This window comes from Mixophyes fleayi, chromosome 12, assembly GCF_038048845.1.
Source record: "Mixophyes fleayi isolate aMixFle1 chromosome 12, aMixFle1.hap1, whole genome shotgun sequence".
NCBI classification, from domain to species: Eukaryota; Metazoa; Chordata; class Amphibia; order Anura; family Limnodynastidae; genus Mixophyes; species Mixophyes fleayi.
In genome coordinates, this window is record NC_134413.1 from 75,500,075 (window position 1) to 75,516,198 (window position 16,124).

Consider the following 16,124-nt stretch of genomic DNA (forward strand, 5'->3'; position numbering starts at 1 on the left):
CATCTATATTAACCAAAGCTGGAGCACATTATATATCAAAAGCTTATCACTGGAGAGATGGATTCCCTCACTGTCTTCAAAAGAATAAGGAATGTGATTTCTAATGTAACAGAATTGCGCTTTTTTTTTTCCCTCAGACCTCAGTCTAATTTCCTCTTTTAAGGATGCTTTTATTTCCTGTGGGAATCCCGAAATGGCCTTGAGCGGGAGAGCACAATCTCAGAGATAAAGTGGTCTGTGAAGCTTCTCGCTGATCTGTGGCAAAATTTATTAACTTTCCTAGCGCGGCCAAATCACTGATTGAAGGGAGAATGGACATAGTAACCTCACCGGGACTTCTGTCACTCGTCCAGGAACCATTTTGTGATGGATGAGACCTTACTAATTATCAGGGCTATCACTGTAGCTTGGCCTACAACAATATGGCTTATTTTGTCCCCTAGAATAATCTTTTTGAAATGTTTTTCGCACACAGTACAGTAGAGGTACAAGTGGCCTCCTCTGGTATCAAACGTGCTTTAGTTGATTTCTGAAATCTATTAGCTATATAAGTCTATTTTAGACTATTGTGTTTTTAGAACCTTGATACTCCACCGGTGACTCTCCAACCTTTTGTGGAACTACACATCCCAGCATGCCCTACCAGCCAGAGGCAAGCCCACGTTTCATTCACAGAAGAAAATGGGCGTGCTAATTAAAAATAGATTGTTTTTAACACATATAGTGACTTATAAGTGGGTTTACCAAGAAAGCTATATAGGTGTCTATTACTAATTATAGTATATTACAGTATGTACATTACTAGGTTAAATTGTAGGAAAAGAATCATATAAAAAAAATTGGAACGAAAAGTGGGACTATAGGCATGTGCAAGGTTATATTTGCCATGTGGGCTAACTGGGCACATGCTTAGGGCAGCACACTTTATGGGGCATCGAAATGGTTTATGTTAATTTTATTTACTTTGCTAACTGGGGGTTATCAACCATGTATATAGGTAGCATATAGCTATAACCAAGTACCACAGCTTGCAAATAATGGGAGATGTCAGATGGAAGGGCATGAGCATCGGGATGTACGTTTTATATTTTTGGGGCGTATTTACTCTCTAGCATTGGTCACACTTGGGAGAGAGGCCGAACTTACAGTGAACATCCACTAGGGTGCTGACGTTGGTACTGCCGACTTCATTGTGCACTTCACACGAGACGGGCTCCGTGAAAAAGGTGTAATCCACTTGTGTCTCATAGGTGCTGTCCCTGGCCGCCTCGATGATCACCCCCCCTTTAGCCCACCTAAAAAATAAATAAAAAAAGAGTGTAAGATGTCAAATTCACTAAACATTTTCAGCGGCATACACTGAAGCAGCTAGTAGGGCTATGTACATAATCTAATAAGTGCAGTTCAGCGTCTTGAAGGTAACACACCTTTTCAAAAATATGGCACATTGATGGTGATAAAACGAAGATATAATTTCTCCATCAGTGATGTCACTACTTCATAGTGATTTAATAGGTTGCATATGGGTTCAGGCCACCCAAAAATGACTCCGTTGTGTAATTAGTCCACTTTAAGTATGTCCAAAGGGTCAGCTGTTTAGGCAGAGTGTACTTACACTCAGATTCAGATCGAAGCACATTTTGAGAGGCGCTCAACTTCCGTGCTCAGTCTTGAAACGCAAGTTGCGTTCGGACTTAGGTCAAGCCCGTAAACAGGTCTTGTGGTCTGCACTTTTATACACATCGTACGTGATTCTTACAGAAACACGACACCCTGATGCGATGACGTTTAAATTGCACCGTACTAAAAGTCCCCCCCCTTAAGGTTAGGGTTCCCCTTTTAGGGTTAATACTCGCACCACCACTTCATAGGCCATCTTCAAGCTCCGTTTAACCCTGCTTCCTCCCTCCCTACCCCGCTCTGCAGAGCCAGTCTCCGCTCCCTGCCCTCACTTCACAAACACGGCGCGGATAACAGGCGCACTTGAAGGCAGCAATAAATAAAACATTAATACACCCGTACAGTTTAAATATGCATGATTGTAAAACAGAAGCAGTTGGCAGTAAACAGGATCGTAAAATAAAAAGGCATTAAATTCCTCAGATAAGGTGTTTAATGGACAGCCCGGGCCCTGCCGATCTTAACGCTTCTGTGCCCGCTGCCGTCTGCGCCTCACAGGGAACGGTAGGTTGATTTTTCACCTACGGCCCCCGCCAAAGCTACAACCAAGGGGTTAAATAATTGCAGTCATCAGGACATAAATACTAGGACAGAGGCTTTCACGGTTTGTTGTGCTTTATAGAGCGCAAGCTCTTTGGCGCAGGATCACTTTACTTCATGTGCTTTTCAAACCTTGGTGCTTGTCCCGTTAATTTTATACATTTTCTGTGTACTTCTATTTATTTTTTTTGTATTTGCTTTTGCATGACTGCCTACCTCCCATGGAGCTAATTAAATGCATGTAAGTGTGAGGTGTTTGCAGATTAAAATTTTTAATTCTGACAGAAAAATACACCTTAAAACCTCATTATAGCACGTCTGCCTGCATTGGTCTCGTTTTCATTAGCAGTCACATGATCTGTGGCGATAAGCACTTTACTTTATACAGCGTCAAGCTCTGTGGTAACGAACGCCACTTGGCCTGGCTCGGTTTCAGAAATTATGTCACCGTAGCTGGCGTTAATAAATTAATCCCTGCCAGCGATTTAGTTGTCAAATACTTTATAATATAACTATATAAAAATATAATTCACAATAAATAAATGAAAAAAAATCTAAAAAAAATAATAATAATATATAAGTACAAAAAAATAATAATCCAAAAACCACTTGGCCTATATACTGACCTGTAACCTTTAATGGCTGGATTAGCGGTCGCCATGCAGGTGAAGCGAACTCTTTCGCCCTCTTGCACTGTCTGGGGGTGGATAGACAGGGTGACGGTGGGGGGATCTGTGGAGGGAAAGAATACACTCAAGGGTTAATACATGCTTATTAAGTAATTAGAGGAATTAACTTTTTGTAATCCTGCGCCTTTTTTTTCCTGTACGGATTCCTTTTTTTTTTATCAGGGGGTCACTAGTTCCTCTCTTCTCATGAATTCAACCTACAAGATGGCTGCCTCCGCTTAGTGTAGACGGTGGGTGCAATTTAAGGTCGATTTTGCTGCCACTATGTATGTCTTACGGCTTTCATTCACAATGGCTCCCTCTGTTTTTATCTTTGCATAACTATTTGAGTCCTGCCCCCCCCAAAAAAAATGCGATGCCGCTAGTTGTTTGTGAATTAGCAGGCTGTGTCCTTATCGCTACTGGTGCGGCCAAGAAATATCGTCCGCCATTTTTTTGTAGACAGTGTGGATACTGTTTTTTTCTGTCTATAGGTTTTTCATTTGTTTTTTATATCTCCCCCCACTCGCCTATATTATTAAATACAGATTTTCACTGTTACCTTGTGTTTAAAACCACAAACAAATCTTTAATTTAATTACAGGTTGAGATGAGCATAAGGGATAAATATGTTCTTTAACACTGGTGTGTTCCTGTCACCAACTAACTCGGACAAATCTAAGGCGTAAGCAGCGTCAGGTCTAAACGGCGAAACGCATGAGGGGGGGTTCCTTTGAAAGACTTGATAGGTTCAGATTTGCAGCCGCGTTTTGCTATCTGATGGCAATAAATAGCTGGGAATATCTTAAATCACTATCAAGGAGATGTATTGTCTTTCTCCCCTCATCTGCATTCACTTGGCGTCGGGGAGCCTTGCATCCAAAATAAGCCTAGGTTAGATAAATGCTATTAAGCAAATTGTCTGTTAAGTCACACAGCCATACGTCTATGCAAATAGAGCCTCGCACAAGTGCCATTACACATTAGAGAGAGAGATGGAGCTGGGGGGGGGGGGGGGGGGGGGTTGATGGTGCAGAGAATCCGAGACTACGAGAGAGAGAGAGAAAAAGAGGGAGAGAACCTGTGGTTCTCCAGCTATTGTAGAACTACTACTCCCAGCATTCCCTGACAGCCAAAGCTGGAGAGGCACAGCCTATAGCTTCTCTGTAGACACCTAATCAGACAAAAGAACCCTGCAACACAGAGGGAATCAATGAGACGGCCTCCGATCAGTCAGGGGGGGAGAGATGGGGGCCGCGCAGCCTGTTCTCATAGAGAGTTATTACCTGCCCTGCAATCAGATAACTCAGCATTTTCTTGCTCCAGGCTCGTATTAAGATAAGACGTGTGCAGCCCCCTCCCAGACGTTAATCAATGCACTTGGCTTTCTTAATCCAATTTAATAATGCTAACAGCAGTACCCTTGGCACCGGCCATTAATTATTTTTATATTTTTATATATATGCACACAGAATTTCTTCCTGATGATTATTGATGCTATGACATCACCAGGCAGCCATTGTCACGATCATTTTCAGCAGGTTTATAAGTGGAATAATTACACATTTGTGCCTAGCTCTTAGTGAATCGATAACCTGCATACTCGTGACTGTTGCTTCAGCTCCCAAAATGGCTGCCTCTATTGAGTTTGTTAGTGATGTCGCTGGTTTCCAGTGAATTAATAGGACACTTCCTCATGACTATTAATTCAGCTCACAAAATGGCTGCCTCCATTGTTTCACTTAGTGATGTCACTGGCTCCTGGTAAATTAATCGGACACCTCCTCATGACTATTAATTCAGCTCACAAAATGGCGACCTCCATCGTGTTACTTAATGTTGTCACTGGTTTCTAATAAATGATTAGGATGCCTCCTCAGGAATATTACAAAATGGCTGCCATAATTGTCCAGATTTCCATATAACTTTATATGTGGGCATTTATGCTACAGTTACTCAGGCACTAGGGTGAATGACTAGATGTCAAAAATGAATCGGCCTGAAGAAGCTTGGTTCCATTTCCATGACTGCTGAAAGCATCCCCTGCACGTTTAAGGTCATCGGTCAAATTGGCTTTTTGACCTGTTGGGTAACGATCCTGATAGGATGAGACAACACAACGTATATTTATATGAAAGATCAGTCGGCCAAATCTCCACGTTGGTGGCCAGCTTTAGAAGCCAACACAAAGACCTCAGACCCAGTAATGATGACATCACTAAACAACAGATTATATGCATTGGTATATATATTAATATGACGTGTGTTCTCGCACACTAACAAAATAAAGAGTAAGGTTAGAAGTGACAGGGAGAATAAAAGAATATGTAGAAATATATGTTTATATTATAGTATGAGCTGGAGATGAAGGACTCACGGTGGACATCTAACTTGACCGAAGTCTCCTTTCCAGTCGGTAGAGCGTCGTTCGACGTCCTACAAGTGAACACTCGTCCGATGTCTTGATCCGTGGGGACGATCAGCAGGAAACTTATAGTGGTCTCGCGTTTTCCATCCGCCAACACGGTCTGCGGAGAGAAAGTAGGGATAACCATGGCTGCACTGATGTCAACGAGCAAACGTTTGTTAATGATAAGGGACGCCAATATGATCATCGCCTCCTTCTTCCACCGCATGACGTATCGGCTCCCAGTCACTACTGGGCTTTGAGAACTACAAATCCCAGCATGCAACATGGTAGACAGGAATTTGCATGGGTATGCTAGGGGCACGACTAGTCACAGAAAATGTAGCTATTACAAGAGTTTATACATATAATACACAAGTAATATTAGTCTATTAGGGGAATTCAATTGACCGCGAGTTGTTTTTTACCCCCGCAGAGTTGAAAAAAAAAAAATCCTGCGTGGGTTTTTAACTGCTATAGCGACCGGTTTTAGTTAACGCAGCGTTAAAACTTGTGCAATTCAATTGAAAAAGAGGTAACGCTGCCCCCCCGTGTTAATCATTGGTGCTTGCAAATTTTTAGGGGAGTGAAGGGGAGGGTTTAACGCGGTCATGTATATAAAAAATAAAACGATTGGCATACATTAGATTGCATTATACAACCTTTCTATTTGATAATATTATTATTATAATATTATTTCACTATTTTTACTATAGAATCATCTATACCATGTCAAAACACATTAGTACATACATATTAGTACAAAAAACATACATAAATATAATTAATTAGTGATTTTTAATTTTTTATTTTTAAGTGGTTTTTTTTCATTATTTTTTAAAATAAAATCAACTTTTTCATGTTATGCATTACTGATAAACATAGTTTATCTTTTTTTTGTTCATTATTACATGATTTCAAATAGTTTTCTTAGGTTTTTTATTTTTAGCACACCCCAAAGAGGTGCGAGATAAAACAGCACATTGGCCTGTTTAACGCGCCGCGTTAAAAAACAGTTGAATAGCTTTTAACTCGGCTGCCTCTCGCACACCCTATACTTTCAATAGACCATCTACTGGAGCGCGAGAGGACCGTTTGATGAAAAAAAAAACGTTGCGTTAAAAATGGAATTGAATCGCGGATAAAGTTAACCCGCTCGAAAATGATAAAAAACTGTGTTAAAGTGAATTAACGTGGTGTTAAAAAAAACAAAAAAAAACTTGCGCTCAATTAAATTTTCCCCTATGTATAAACTTCTGGGGCATGATTCATTAAGGATCTTAACTTAAGAAACTTCTTATTTAAGTCTCCTTCTTATTTAAGTCTTATTTAAGTCTGACTGTTTTTCCATGTAGCACACAAATATCAACTTTAAATGTCAGTGTACAAATAAGCTATCAAGTATTTGTGCGCTACATGAAAAAGCAGTCAGTATTTAACTTATGTGCAAAACAGAATACTAATTTGCACCCCTTGCATTGTAACATGGTTTTGTCCCAGAGACTGAAATAAGAAGTTTCTTAAGTTAAGATCCTTAATGAATCAGGCCCCAGGTGATTACATCTGTATAAATGGTTCGGATGTCATTGCTTATAATCAGTGAGTGCTGATATCACATCAGTGCTCATTAAGGCAAATTGATTTCTGAATAGCTGGAGAGCACCTCGTTGTAGAAAGGAGCAGCTAAATGAAATAATTTGGTACAACCCTACAATGTACGATATCTCTCTAGTGATGAGCCGGGCGTGTTAGAACTCTCCCCGGCTCAGATGTGTTACAGAGATAGATCTGGCCGCGTTTTTTTTTCCCTGCAGGATAAAGGAGATATTGTTACAGGGTTCAACAGTGCGTCTCTGGTCACCTCAGATGTCTCTCTTTGGAAGAACTAAAGACAGACACTTCCACAATGACCTTTTCATGTCGGCTCGGCAGACACAGATCAAACTCTCCTTTGCTCTCCAGGGCCGTCCGCGGCTGCCGGAGGCTTGAGTGAAACCAAGAGGGCAGGATTTCGAGAAGGGAGAACAAAGGGCTTTCACGACACAGTAGAGAGTAGGCATCCGTGGCCTTTGGACTTCTCACCGTGCTAGTGACGGCTCCTTCCTGTGAGTTCCCGTCCCGGAGCCACTCTATTGAAGCCGCTGGTTTAGCGTTCTCAGCCCTGCAGGTCAAGTTAGTCGGGGTCCCGGCTCTGAGAAGGATCTCCGAACCTCCTTCTATAATGGGGTCTTCTGGGGGAACTGGGAACAAAAGATAAAAAGAGACAAGTCTGAAAATGTCAAACATCAATCCAGAAAGAGTAAAAAAAAATAGATGTTGACAGCAGATAACGACCAGATGGTAACTCCAGTCTGCCCCACTCACTTCTTAATTGCTTACTCTCATCTGTGTTTATATCACACATACTTAAATTAATTTACTTTTTTTTCTCTCATTCCTGCACCCGATGCTTGCATGTTTTTCAGTGCAGAATTACCCGTCTTGTTCCGCTCATAACTTCTGCAAAAACTGCCATTCTTTACAGTGGATATAAGACCTCTACTCTATTTCCGATTACTCTGCCCATGCAGTCCAGGGTTCCACTAATCTTACTTCACGTCTTAGTTATAGGACTTCATAAGTTACCCACCAATGCCTGTCAAAAACGTACGACTCCTTTATTTAAAAGTATTTCGTAATAACCAAAGATATCTGCACTATTTCCCCACGGCTTAATACATCACTTAGACCCCAATATATTCCCAATGAGATTGGGAAGCATTCAAGAAATCGGGAATTCAACGTAAAATCGATTCCCCCTAGTAGCTGTGAACCACTAATATCACATTTTTTTTATACGTTTTTTTAATGTACGGTATGTTCTTTCGTCTAAATTAATTATGGTAATTACTAAGTCTAGCAAAATACTGCTCCTGAATTAAACTGGGGCAGTGTGGTGTCAATAATTTGACTACTGACGGCTGAAAGTTGCGTATAGTAAAGTAGGTGAGAAAGTAAACATTGGAGGAAAGAGCTTTGCACAATACCCTGATTGTTCCACGCTTGATTGTTACTAAGTGGGCGAGCACTTGGAAGCCTCTCTGACTGCCTGACTGCTGATTGCTGGCAGGTTGCTGCAGGTCTTGCACTGTTCCTCTTAGGTATAAAACACCCCACTCCATGCAGACCCGGAGGAGGGGGGTGTGAGCTGCGCCCACTAAACAAACTCCCAACCTTTTAAGGTGTGAGAGGAGATCATAGGTTTATTCCCTAAATCTCCATTAATGGCCACGTGTAAGGAGTGTGAAAGCACTAGCACCTCAGCTGCTGCAAAACCTCTCGAGAAGCAGAATTGCCCTTCAGGTGATGTCACCCCCCCCCAAAGCGGCTCCTGTCACATGGTCATTGTGGCGTAGAGTGTAGACAGTGGGTGCCAAACAGAACCTGGGACCTTCTATCACACCAGATCACAAACTCTATGATTTAGGGTCTGATTAATCGATATACAAAAAAAACTCTATTGCCAGAGAATTAATTCTGCTGAAGCAAATGCATTTAAACTAGAGATGCTCACTGACCCCCGTGAACTGGTTTTGGATCTGGATTAGCTTCGTGTTTTGATTTTGCTAAAACCGCCCTCGTGTGTTTTGGTTTTGGTTTTCTATTTTTTTAGAAAAAATCCTAAAATATTCTAAAATCACATAATTTTGCTCTTTTTTTTGTTCCTACATTATTATCACAATATTATTTTCATACACTTTTAAACAAATACTGCAGCGACCTGGCTGGATGGTAAGCGACAGAGCAATGACACCAACAGACGGCAGTTCCTAGCACTAGGACACATTGGCACACAGCAGTGGCAGAAAAGAAAAATGGTGCAAGATGGAATTGTCCTTGGTCCGCCTGCCCTCCCTCCCACCCACCGTTATGTTGGATCTTAAAAAGGATTCCAAAACTTGCGAGATCCGACAACGTAACGATAACGTTTTGCTTTGTTTTCAAATCCAAGGTCGCGGAACAGTACCGACCCGGCTCGGTACTCGGATCTGTTAAGTTCGGGTGTGTTCGGTTCTAAGGAACCGAGCCTGAGCATCTCTAATCTACATATCCCTGGTTACCACTTTTCCTCCATGCCTGGTGTGAGAAGCGCGCACATAAATACCTGACATAGGTTATTTAAAGACTTCATTACCAACTGAACGCTGAGTACCACTGATACACATTCAGCGGTACCCGTATTAAGACATCCTTTAAATCCTTACTTAACACGGTCAGCTTGGCTCCTTTGGATCGCAGGGCGGCCTCGGTTGCCTGGCACTCGAAGTTGGCATCATCATAAATACTGGCGTTGGTAATCTCCAGGTTGAACTGCCCAGAATCTGGGACTCCAACCACTTGGTAACGGGGCCAAACTATGGAGAAAAGAGAAGAGAAGATGACTTAATTTACTGTATGTAAGACATCAAAACCATGCACTCAGCATTAAAGGAGAAATATACCCTATGTGGAACTAGTTTTATTTCCATGTGATGCACACAGTACATACATATAGACAACATACTTTTATTTGTTAACAAGACAGATGACAACCATATTGATTACTCTGCCAAAGAAATATGAAAAAATGTAGTAGACTTGCATCCAATTATAATTAGAGATGCTCACTGACCCCCGTGAACTGGTTTTCGTTTTGGATCTGGATTAGCTTCGTGCTTTGCTTTTGGCAAAACCGCCCTCGTGTGTTTTGGTTTTGGATTTTTTAGAAAAAATCCTAAAATATGCTAAAATCACATAATTTTGCTCTTTTTTTGTTCCTACATTATTGTTAATAACCTCAATAACACTAATTTCAAGTCATTTGCAGTCAATTTTGACCACCTCACAGGTCACAATATTATTTTCATACACTTTCGGACAAATACTGCAGCGACCTGGCTGGATGGTAAGCGACAGAGCAATGACACAAACACACGGCAGTTCCTACCACATCTAGGACACATTGGCACACAGCAGTGGCAGAAAAGAAAAATGGGGGTCCGCCCAGACTCCCACCCCCCGCTATGTTGGATCTTAAAAAGGAATTCAAAACTCCAGAGATCCGACGACGTAACAATGACGTTTTGCCTCGTTTTCAATTCCGAGGGCGCACGACAGTACGGAGCCGGCTCTGCTCGGTACTCGGATCCTCTAAGCTCGGGTGTGTTCGGTTCTCGAGGAACCGAGCCTGAGCATCTCTAATTATAATGGTATAATATATCTCCTAAATTATAGGGGTATTTAATATCACTGAAGACAACTATGACCATATAAGGATGAGTGTCCAACGCCAGTTAAACCGTATTCAAGCGCAAACGCAGTTGACATGCATTGGTTTGAGACCCTGTCTTCGTATATTTTTCTAACATCGCAAACTCTAGTACGATACACAAATTTACCGGCGTTGGGAATGAGACATGAAGTTACAAGGCCACAGAGTGAGTTATTTATGCAGATCATGGAATGGCTTATAACATCTATAAAAATGAATAATAGACGTTTTTGATAATTCAGACTTTAAGGAGGACTAGATCGAAGTAAGGCAGCCATTTTGGATCACAAATTGCTTACAGCCCTGTGTATCGCCCCGTACATGACATTTTGTGAACAATTATTGCCATTGTTTATGTGCAGTTCTCCGCTGCGCCCATAGGGGACAGTGTTGCACCACATTAGCATACAATCCGCTGATAACAATGAATGGGAGAGAAAAACAACATTGTAATGAGGGAACCAGTCTGGAGACAGAAGATCTCAATAGAGATGTTTAAAAATAGGCAGTGGGTGACGTGAGGTGCTTTGAAATATTAATTTCTACCCCCAGTCATAAATAAATTTATTATTGCCCCCCCCCCCGTAAAGGTCCATGTGTTCAACTGGCAGATGGCCAGGCGCAGAAATCCAAATTGCATTTTTTGGGTGGCGCTCTTGTCAATGTTGGCTCAGGTTGCAAAATGGCCGCCTTGTGTAGGCGACGGATTCGCTGTTAATGGGACCATTGTGTGCAGAATATTTACGCCCAGGAGAAAGAACGTTCATATATTATACTATATAAACAGCAATAGGTTACACAGTACCAAAATGATTTAAGGGAACGCCTGTAATGCTTTCATGTGGGAAATAGCTATAGATTGAAGTGCAGAGTGTGGGAAAGTCCCCAGTAATTCACCCACACATGACGTAGGACAATGCCAGCTACACCAGTTTACTGACGGCTTCCGATGTCTGATAACTATTGTGTCATTGATACCATATTTCTAGGAATGTTTATTACTAAATAAGGCGTTTAAAGCCATCCAGGACATATATCCTGTAATTGTCTATTGGGAAATAAAATAAGATGTGTGATCATCTACAGAGAACATATCCGTTTGTTATCTTTTAATTATTATTATTTCTCTATAAATTCAGAAACGTACATAAGAACAAATCATTTGTAGTTGATAACCCTATTTTTTTCTACATATTTGCATTTAATAGCCTGTCTATTAGGCCGACTATAACCATATTGGTTGCTCTGTGAGGTAAAAATGACAGCAATAGAACAGTAAAACACACAGGACTAATGAATAACCGTGAAAAAAGGTAAAATATTTACCAAAAAGTGTTTTTTGGTGGGAAAAAACCTCACAGGCACAAAGGGGCTATTTAGTACCAAATTAACTGACCTATTGCAAGCTAAACAATAAGGAGTAGATTAACTAAAACTTCTGAAAAGTAAAAAGTGGAGGTGTTGCCCTTAGCAACCAATCAGATTCTAGCTATCGTGTTCTAGAATGCAGTAGATAAATGATAGCTAGAATCTGATTGGTTGCTATGGGCAACACCTCCACTTTTAATTTTTAGAAATTTTAGTAAATCTACTCCTGGAGGGTCATTTCCTAATTGCAGGAAATGTGGATCCGCTCCGATGGCACAAGTGTGCTTGATTGTCCGCAAGGCACATTTTGAGGTGCACGCCTACACCCGAGAAAATTAAATTGTGACTATATTCTTGTGTTTGCGGATACTTCAGAAAATGTCCATTGTGGAAGCAGTAAAAGTGTCCAAGTTACTTCAACATAGTTATATTTTTCTCCCATAATACTGCTTGTTTTTCCGATTTATTTAATTCTTGAATTAATGTTATAAGTGAGGGGACATTGAGTCTCTATTACACGTTACACTTTTGTGTGCTTTCCAACATTTGGGTAGGCAGCATCAGGGGACAGGGGGCGCTTTAGAAGGCTGCCACGTTCTCTCCACCCCTCCCCTCCAAGCCCCTTCAATGCCATGTGCAAGCCGTTTTTCTGGGGAGGAAAATCCAACACACCTACCCTTAAACCGCAAGTAAGGTGAAAAGTACATTTGAAGAAATAAATTGTGGGGCAGCATGGTGGTTCAGTGGTTAGCACTTCTGCCTTACAGCACTGGGGTCATGAATTCGATTCCTGACCATGGCCTTATCTGTGAGGAGTTTGTATGTTCTCCCCGTGTTTGTGTGGGTTTCCTCCAGGTGCTCTGGTTTCCTCCCACACTGCAAAAACATACTGGTAGGTTAATTGGCTGCTATCAAATTGATAATTGTCTGTCTGTCTGTCTGTGTGTGGGGAATTAGGGAATTTAGACTGTAAGCCCCAATGGGGCAGGGACTGATGTGAGTGAGTTCTCTGTACAGCGCTGCGGAATCAGTGGCGCTATATAAATAAATGATGATGATGATAAATTACTACCAGCAATTAAAATACATGTATGTGATTGCTGATGTCAATCCTTCTTGTATAGAGGTAACTAGAGTTGAATGAGGGGATATCTCGTTCACCTGGATAACTGAGGACGCACCCCATGTACAGACAGCCTTGTAGCAAAGTAGATCATATATAGCACCTGAATCTGACCCCAGACTCTTATCATCCCCATTCAGAGCCTCCCACGCTGCAAGCAGCGAGGACCTTGGCATCTATCACTGTGTCAACAGGACGCCAACAAAATGAAGCATTTAATGCAATCCTGGTTAGTCAGCAGAATCCAGACCTGTGTGCAAGGCCGGGGGGGGGGGGGGGGGGGGATGAATTGCTGCCTGTGGTTTTGTGGAGCAGAAGCAAGAGGAGGGGGCAGCAACTGATGGATGGGGAAGACTGTAAGAGCCTGTCCTGATGTATTAGATAGGTAGTGGGGCCCTATGAGGGTAGACAGTGGATCTATAGATGATGTAGCAAATGAGAGCTCTGATATATATATATATATATATATATATATATATATATATATATACACACATCCACATGACATTATTAAAGAGCAGGTAACATTACTATTTCAAGTGATATAAATGAAAAACAAATGCTGCAATAATATATATGAAATAACTGGAGTGTTTATACTTAACTAAATATGCACCCCAATGCACTTTCATTCCTTTTCAACAGGTTGCCATGTTAGAAGGAAAAACTTCTCTAACAGAGCAGGCACAGAGTGACTAACATATATTCTAGACTTGCTTTGTAGAAATGCACAGTTGTGGATAGGTGGAGTCGCACACAGGGGTAAGGCCAGTGACGTCACAGCAGCTCAAACGACTGCATTCTCCAATTGTCCTATAGCTTCAACTGGGAACAGTGTATTTTTACATGAAGGTTTATATCTGAAAATGCCACTGTTGGTGTCCAGTGGCCCTTTGAAGTGTACCCATTGCCTACACAGAGAGGTCAGCCAGTTTGTGGACTGACACTATATTCAAGTTTATGAATTCACTCGTGGAATAGAGACATCACTAAGTACTGGTGAAATGATGGGCTCAGTGATGTCACTAGTAAATTGGTAGTCTCAATTTTTATGAATATTGGTTCATCTCAAAAAATGGCTGCTTCCTGGGTGTAAAGACAATAGCCATATTTGGCCTTCCCGCCCCCCCTTTTTGCTTTTCTGTACCCCTTAAACTTTGAAGAAATAAAAATACTATTGAAGTTAAAAGACAATAGCCATACTCCTCTGATTGGCTGAATTAGGTCAACCAATCGGCAGTGATTGAGATAAGGCGTTACTTCAGCTCACTCCAACCTGAACGCTGCTAATCTCTCACCATTATAGTAAACGGATGGGGAGTTGCTATGCGCTATAATTATATTATATTAAACAGTTAACACTCAGTGAGGATGGGAGTTTAGCGTTAAGCGTGGAAGTTATAGCGAGCGCCTTTTCTTTGTCAGGTGGTACGAGACAGAATGTCACGATTGAATGTCAAGGGTGAGAAAAATGACAGTGGGAAAGAGAATGAAACTTAGTCTTACTTTTCAGATTTCCCAGTCCTAACGCCAGTCCATCTTTGGTCCATTGCACAATGCCAGAGTAGTTGAGCACCACGCACGACAAGACCACCTTCTGCCCCGCCACCACGATCTGGTCTGTAGGTTCCTGGAGGAAACGTGGCTGCACGGCTGCAATAAAATAATGATTCCAAGAATTAAAACAAATTCAGATTCATACTAAAAGAGGTAAAAACGTATATATGTATAGTGTGGTTGGCGCCCAGCAGCAGGTAGTGATACCATTTTGGTTTTAATGACAGGAAATGTTGGCCTGAATGCAATAAGGCTTAATTAATTGCACCATGCAAATGACACACCTCTGCTGTAACCCGTAGCAACCAATAAGATATCTGCGTTCATGTATCATGACCTACGTTAATCATAGCTATTATCAAATTAGTTGCTAGGGGTGATAGATGGATGCAAAAATGTAGCTTTGAAATGTACCTGTTGCTATACACAGCGGGGGGCAGCCATTTTGTGGACTCAACCAAGATTTAAGCTATATCTATTAACTTTAATAATACAACAGGTAGCCTCCCATACATAAAACCAAATGTTTTCTAAGATGTCTGCCGTCTGCGCAACTGACAGTATGTGATTTAATGCCATTACTAGACTATTTTTGAGGTAAAAAAAATAATTCAGCTTTAGAAATCTTTTCAAATATCCTCTCTTGACATAATACAACTTATCTATGAGAATTAACATTCCCTTGAAAATGACCAAAAAAGCCGGTCATTCCGCAAATTTAACTGACACAAGCTCCTTTCAGGATTATAAAGAAGAAGCCGTGGTCTAGGCTGCAGGCAATCTGACGGGATGGAGCACATTTAGGGGTCTGCAGGAAATAAGGGGTTAGGTACAGCAAGATTTGGGACTTTTATGTATGAAATTATCTCTTCATCATCATCATCACCATTTATTTATATAGCGCCACTGATTCCGCAGCGCTGTACAGAGAACTCACTCACATCAGTCCCTGTCCCATGGAGCTTACAGTCTAAATTCCCTAACACACACACACACACAGACAGAGCGAGAGAGAGACTAGGGTCAATTTTGATAGCCAATTAACCTACTGGTATGTTTTTGGAGTGTTGGAGGAAACCGGAGCACCCCGAGGAAACCCACACACGGGGAGAACATACAAACTCCACACAGATAAGGCCATGGTCGGGAATTGAACTCATGACCCCAGCGCTGTGAGGCAGAAGTGCTAACCACTTAGCCATCGAGCTTCATCAACATCTTCGTCCACTCTGTAAATGGTTCCTACAGTCTGTGACTAATTTACTAACAAATATATGGCTGATTTCCGTCACGGCCAAGTGTTCAGGTCATAGCTGCGACATTATACTAACGCGGAACATGACGTGTAGACGCGGTCCTACGACAAGTGTGAGAGTTATTTTACTGGTTATTTATATACTTCCCTAAAGGGTACTAAATCAGGTAAAAAAAAAAAACACAGATCTATAAACATCCAATGCTAAATGGCCGTAGCAAATGCAATCGGAAAAA

At 41.4% G+C, this 16,124-nt stretch overlaps 1 protein-coding gene across 1 annotated transcript in view; it reads right to left on the reverse strand.

Annotated features, from left to right (window-relative positions):
* The window catches only part of KIRREL1 (kirre like nephrin family adhesion molecule 1), a 154,622-nt gene that overhangs the window by 14,451 nt on the left and 124,047 nt on the right, over positions 1–16,124 (reverse strand). Inside the window, exons 2-7 of the mRNA XM_075192556.1 lie at positions 14,583–14,729; positions 9,540–9,689; positions 7,378–7,535; positions 5,266–5,416; positions 2,847–2,952; positions 1,147–1,295 (exon numbers count right to left, since the gene is read on the reverse strand). Of these exons, the coding sequence (XP_075048657.1) occupies positions 1,147–1,295; positions 2,847–2,952; positions 5,266–5,416; positions 7,378–7,535; positions 9,540–9,689; positions 14,583–14,729 (861 nt within the window). The remainder of the gene's footprint in view (positions 1–1,146; positions 1,296–2,846; positions 2,953–5,265; positions 5,417–7,377; positions 7,536–9,539; positions 9,690–14,582; positions 14,730–16,124) is intronic.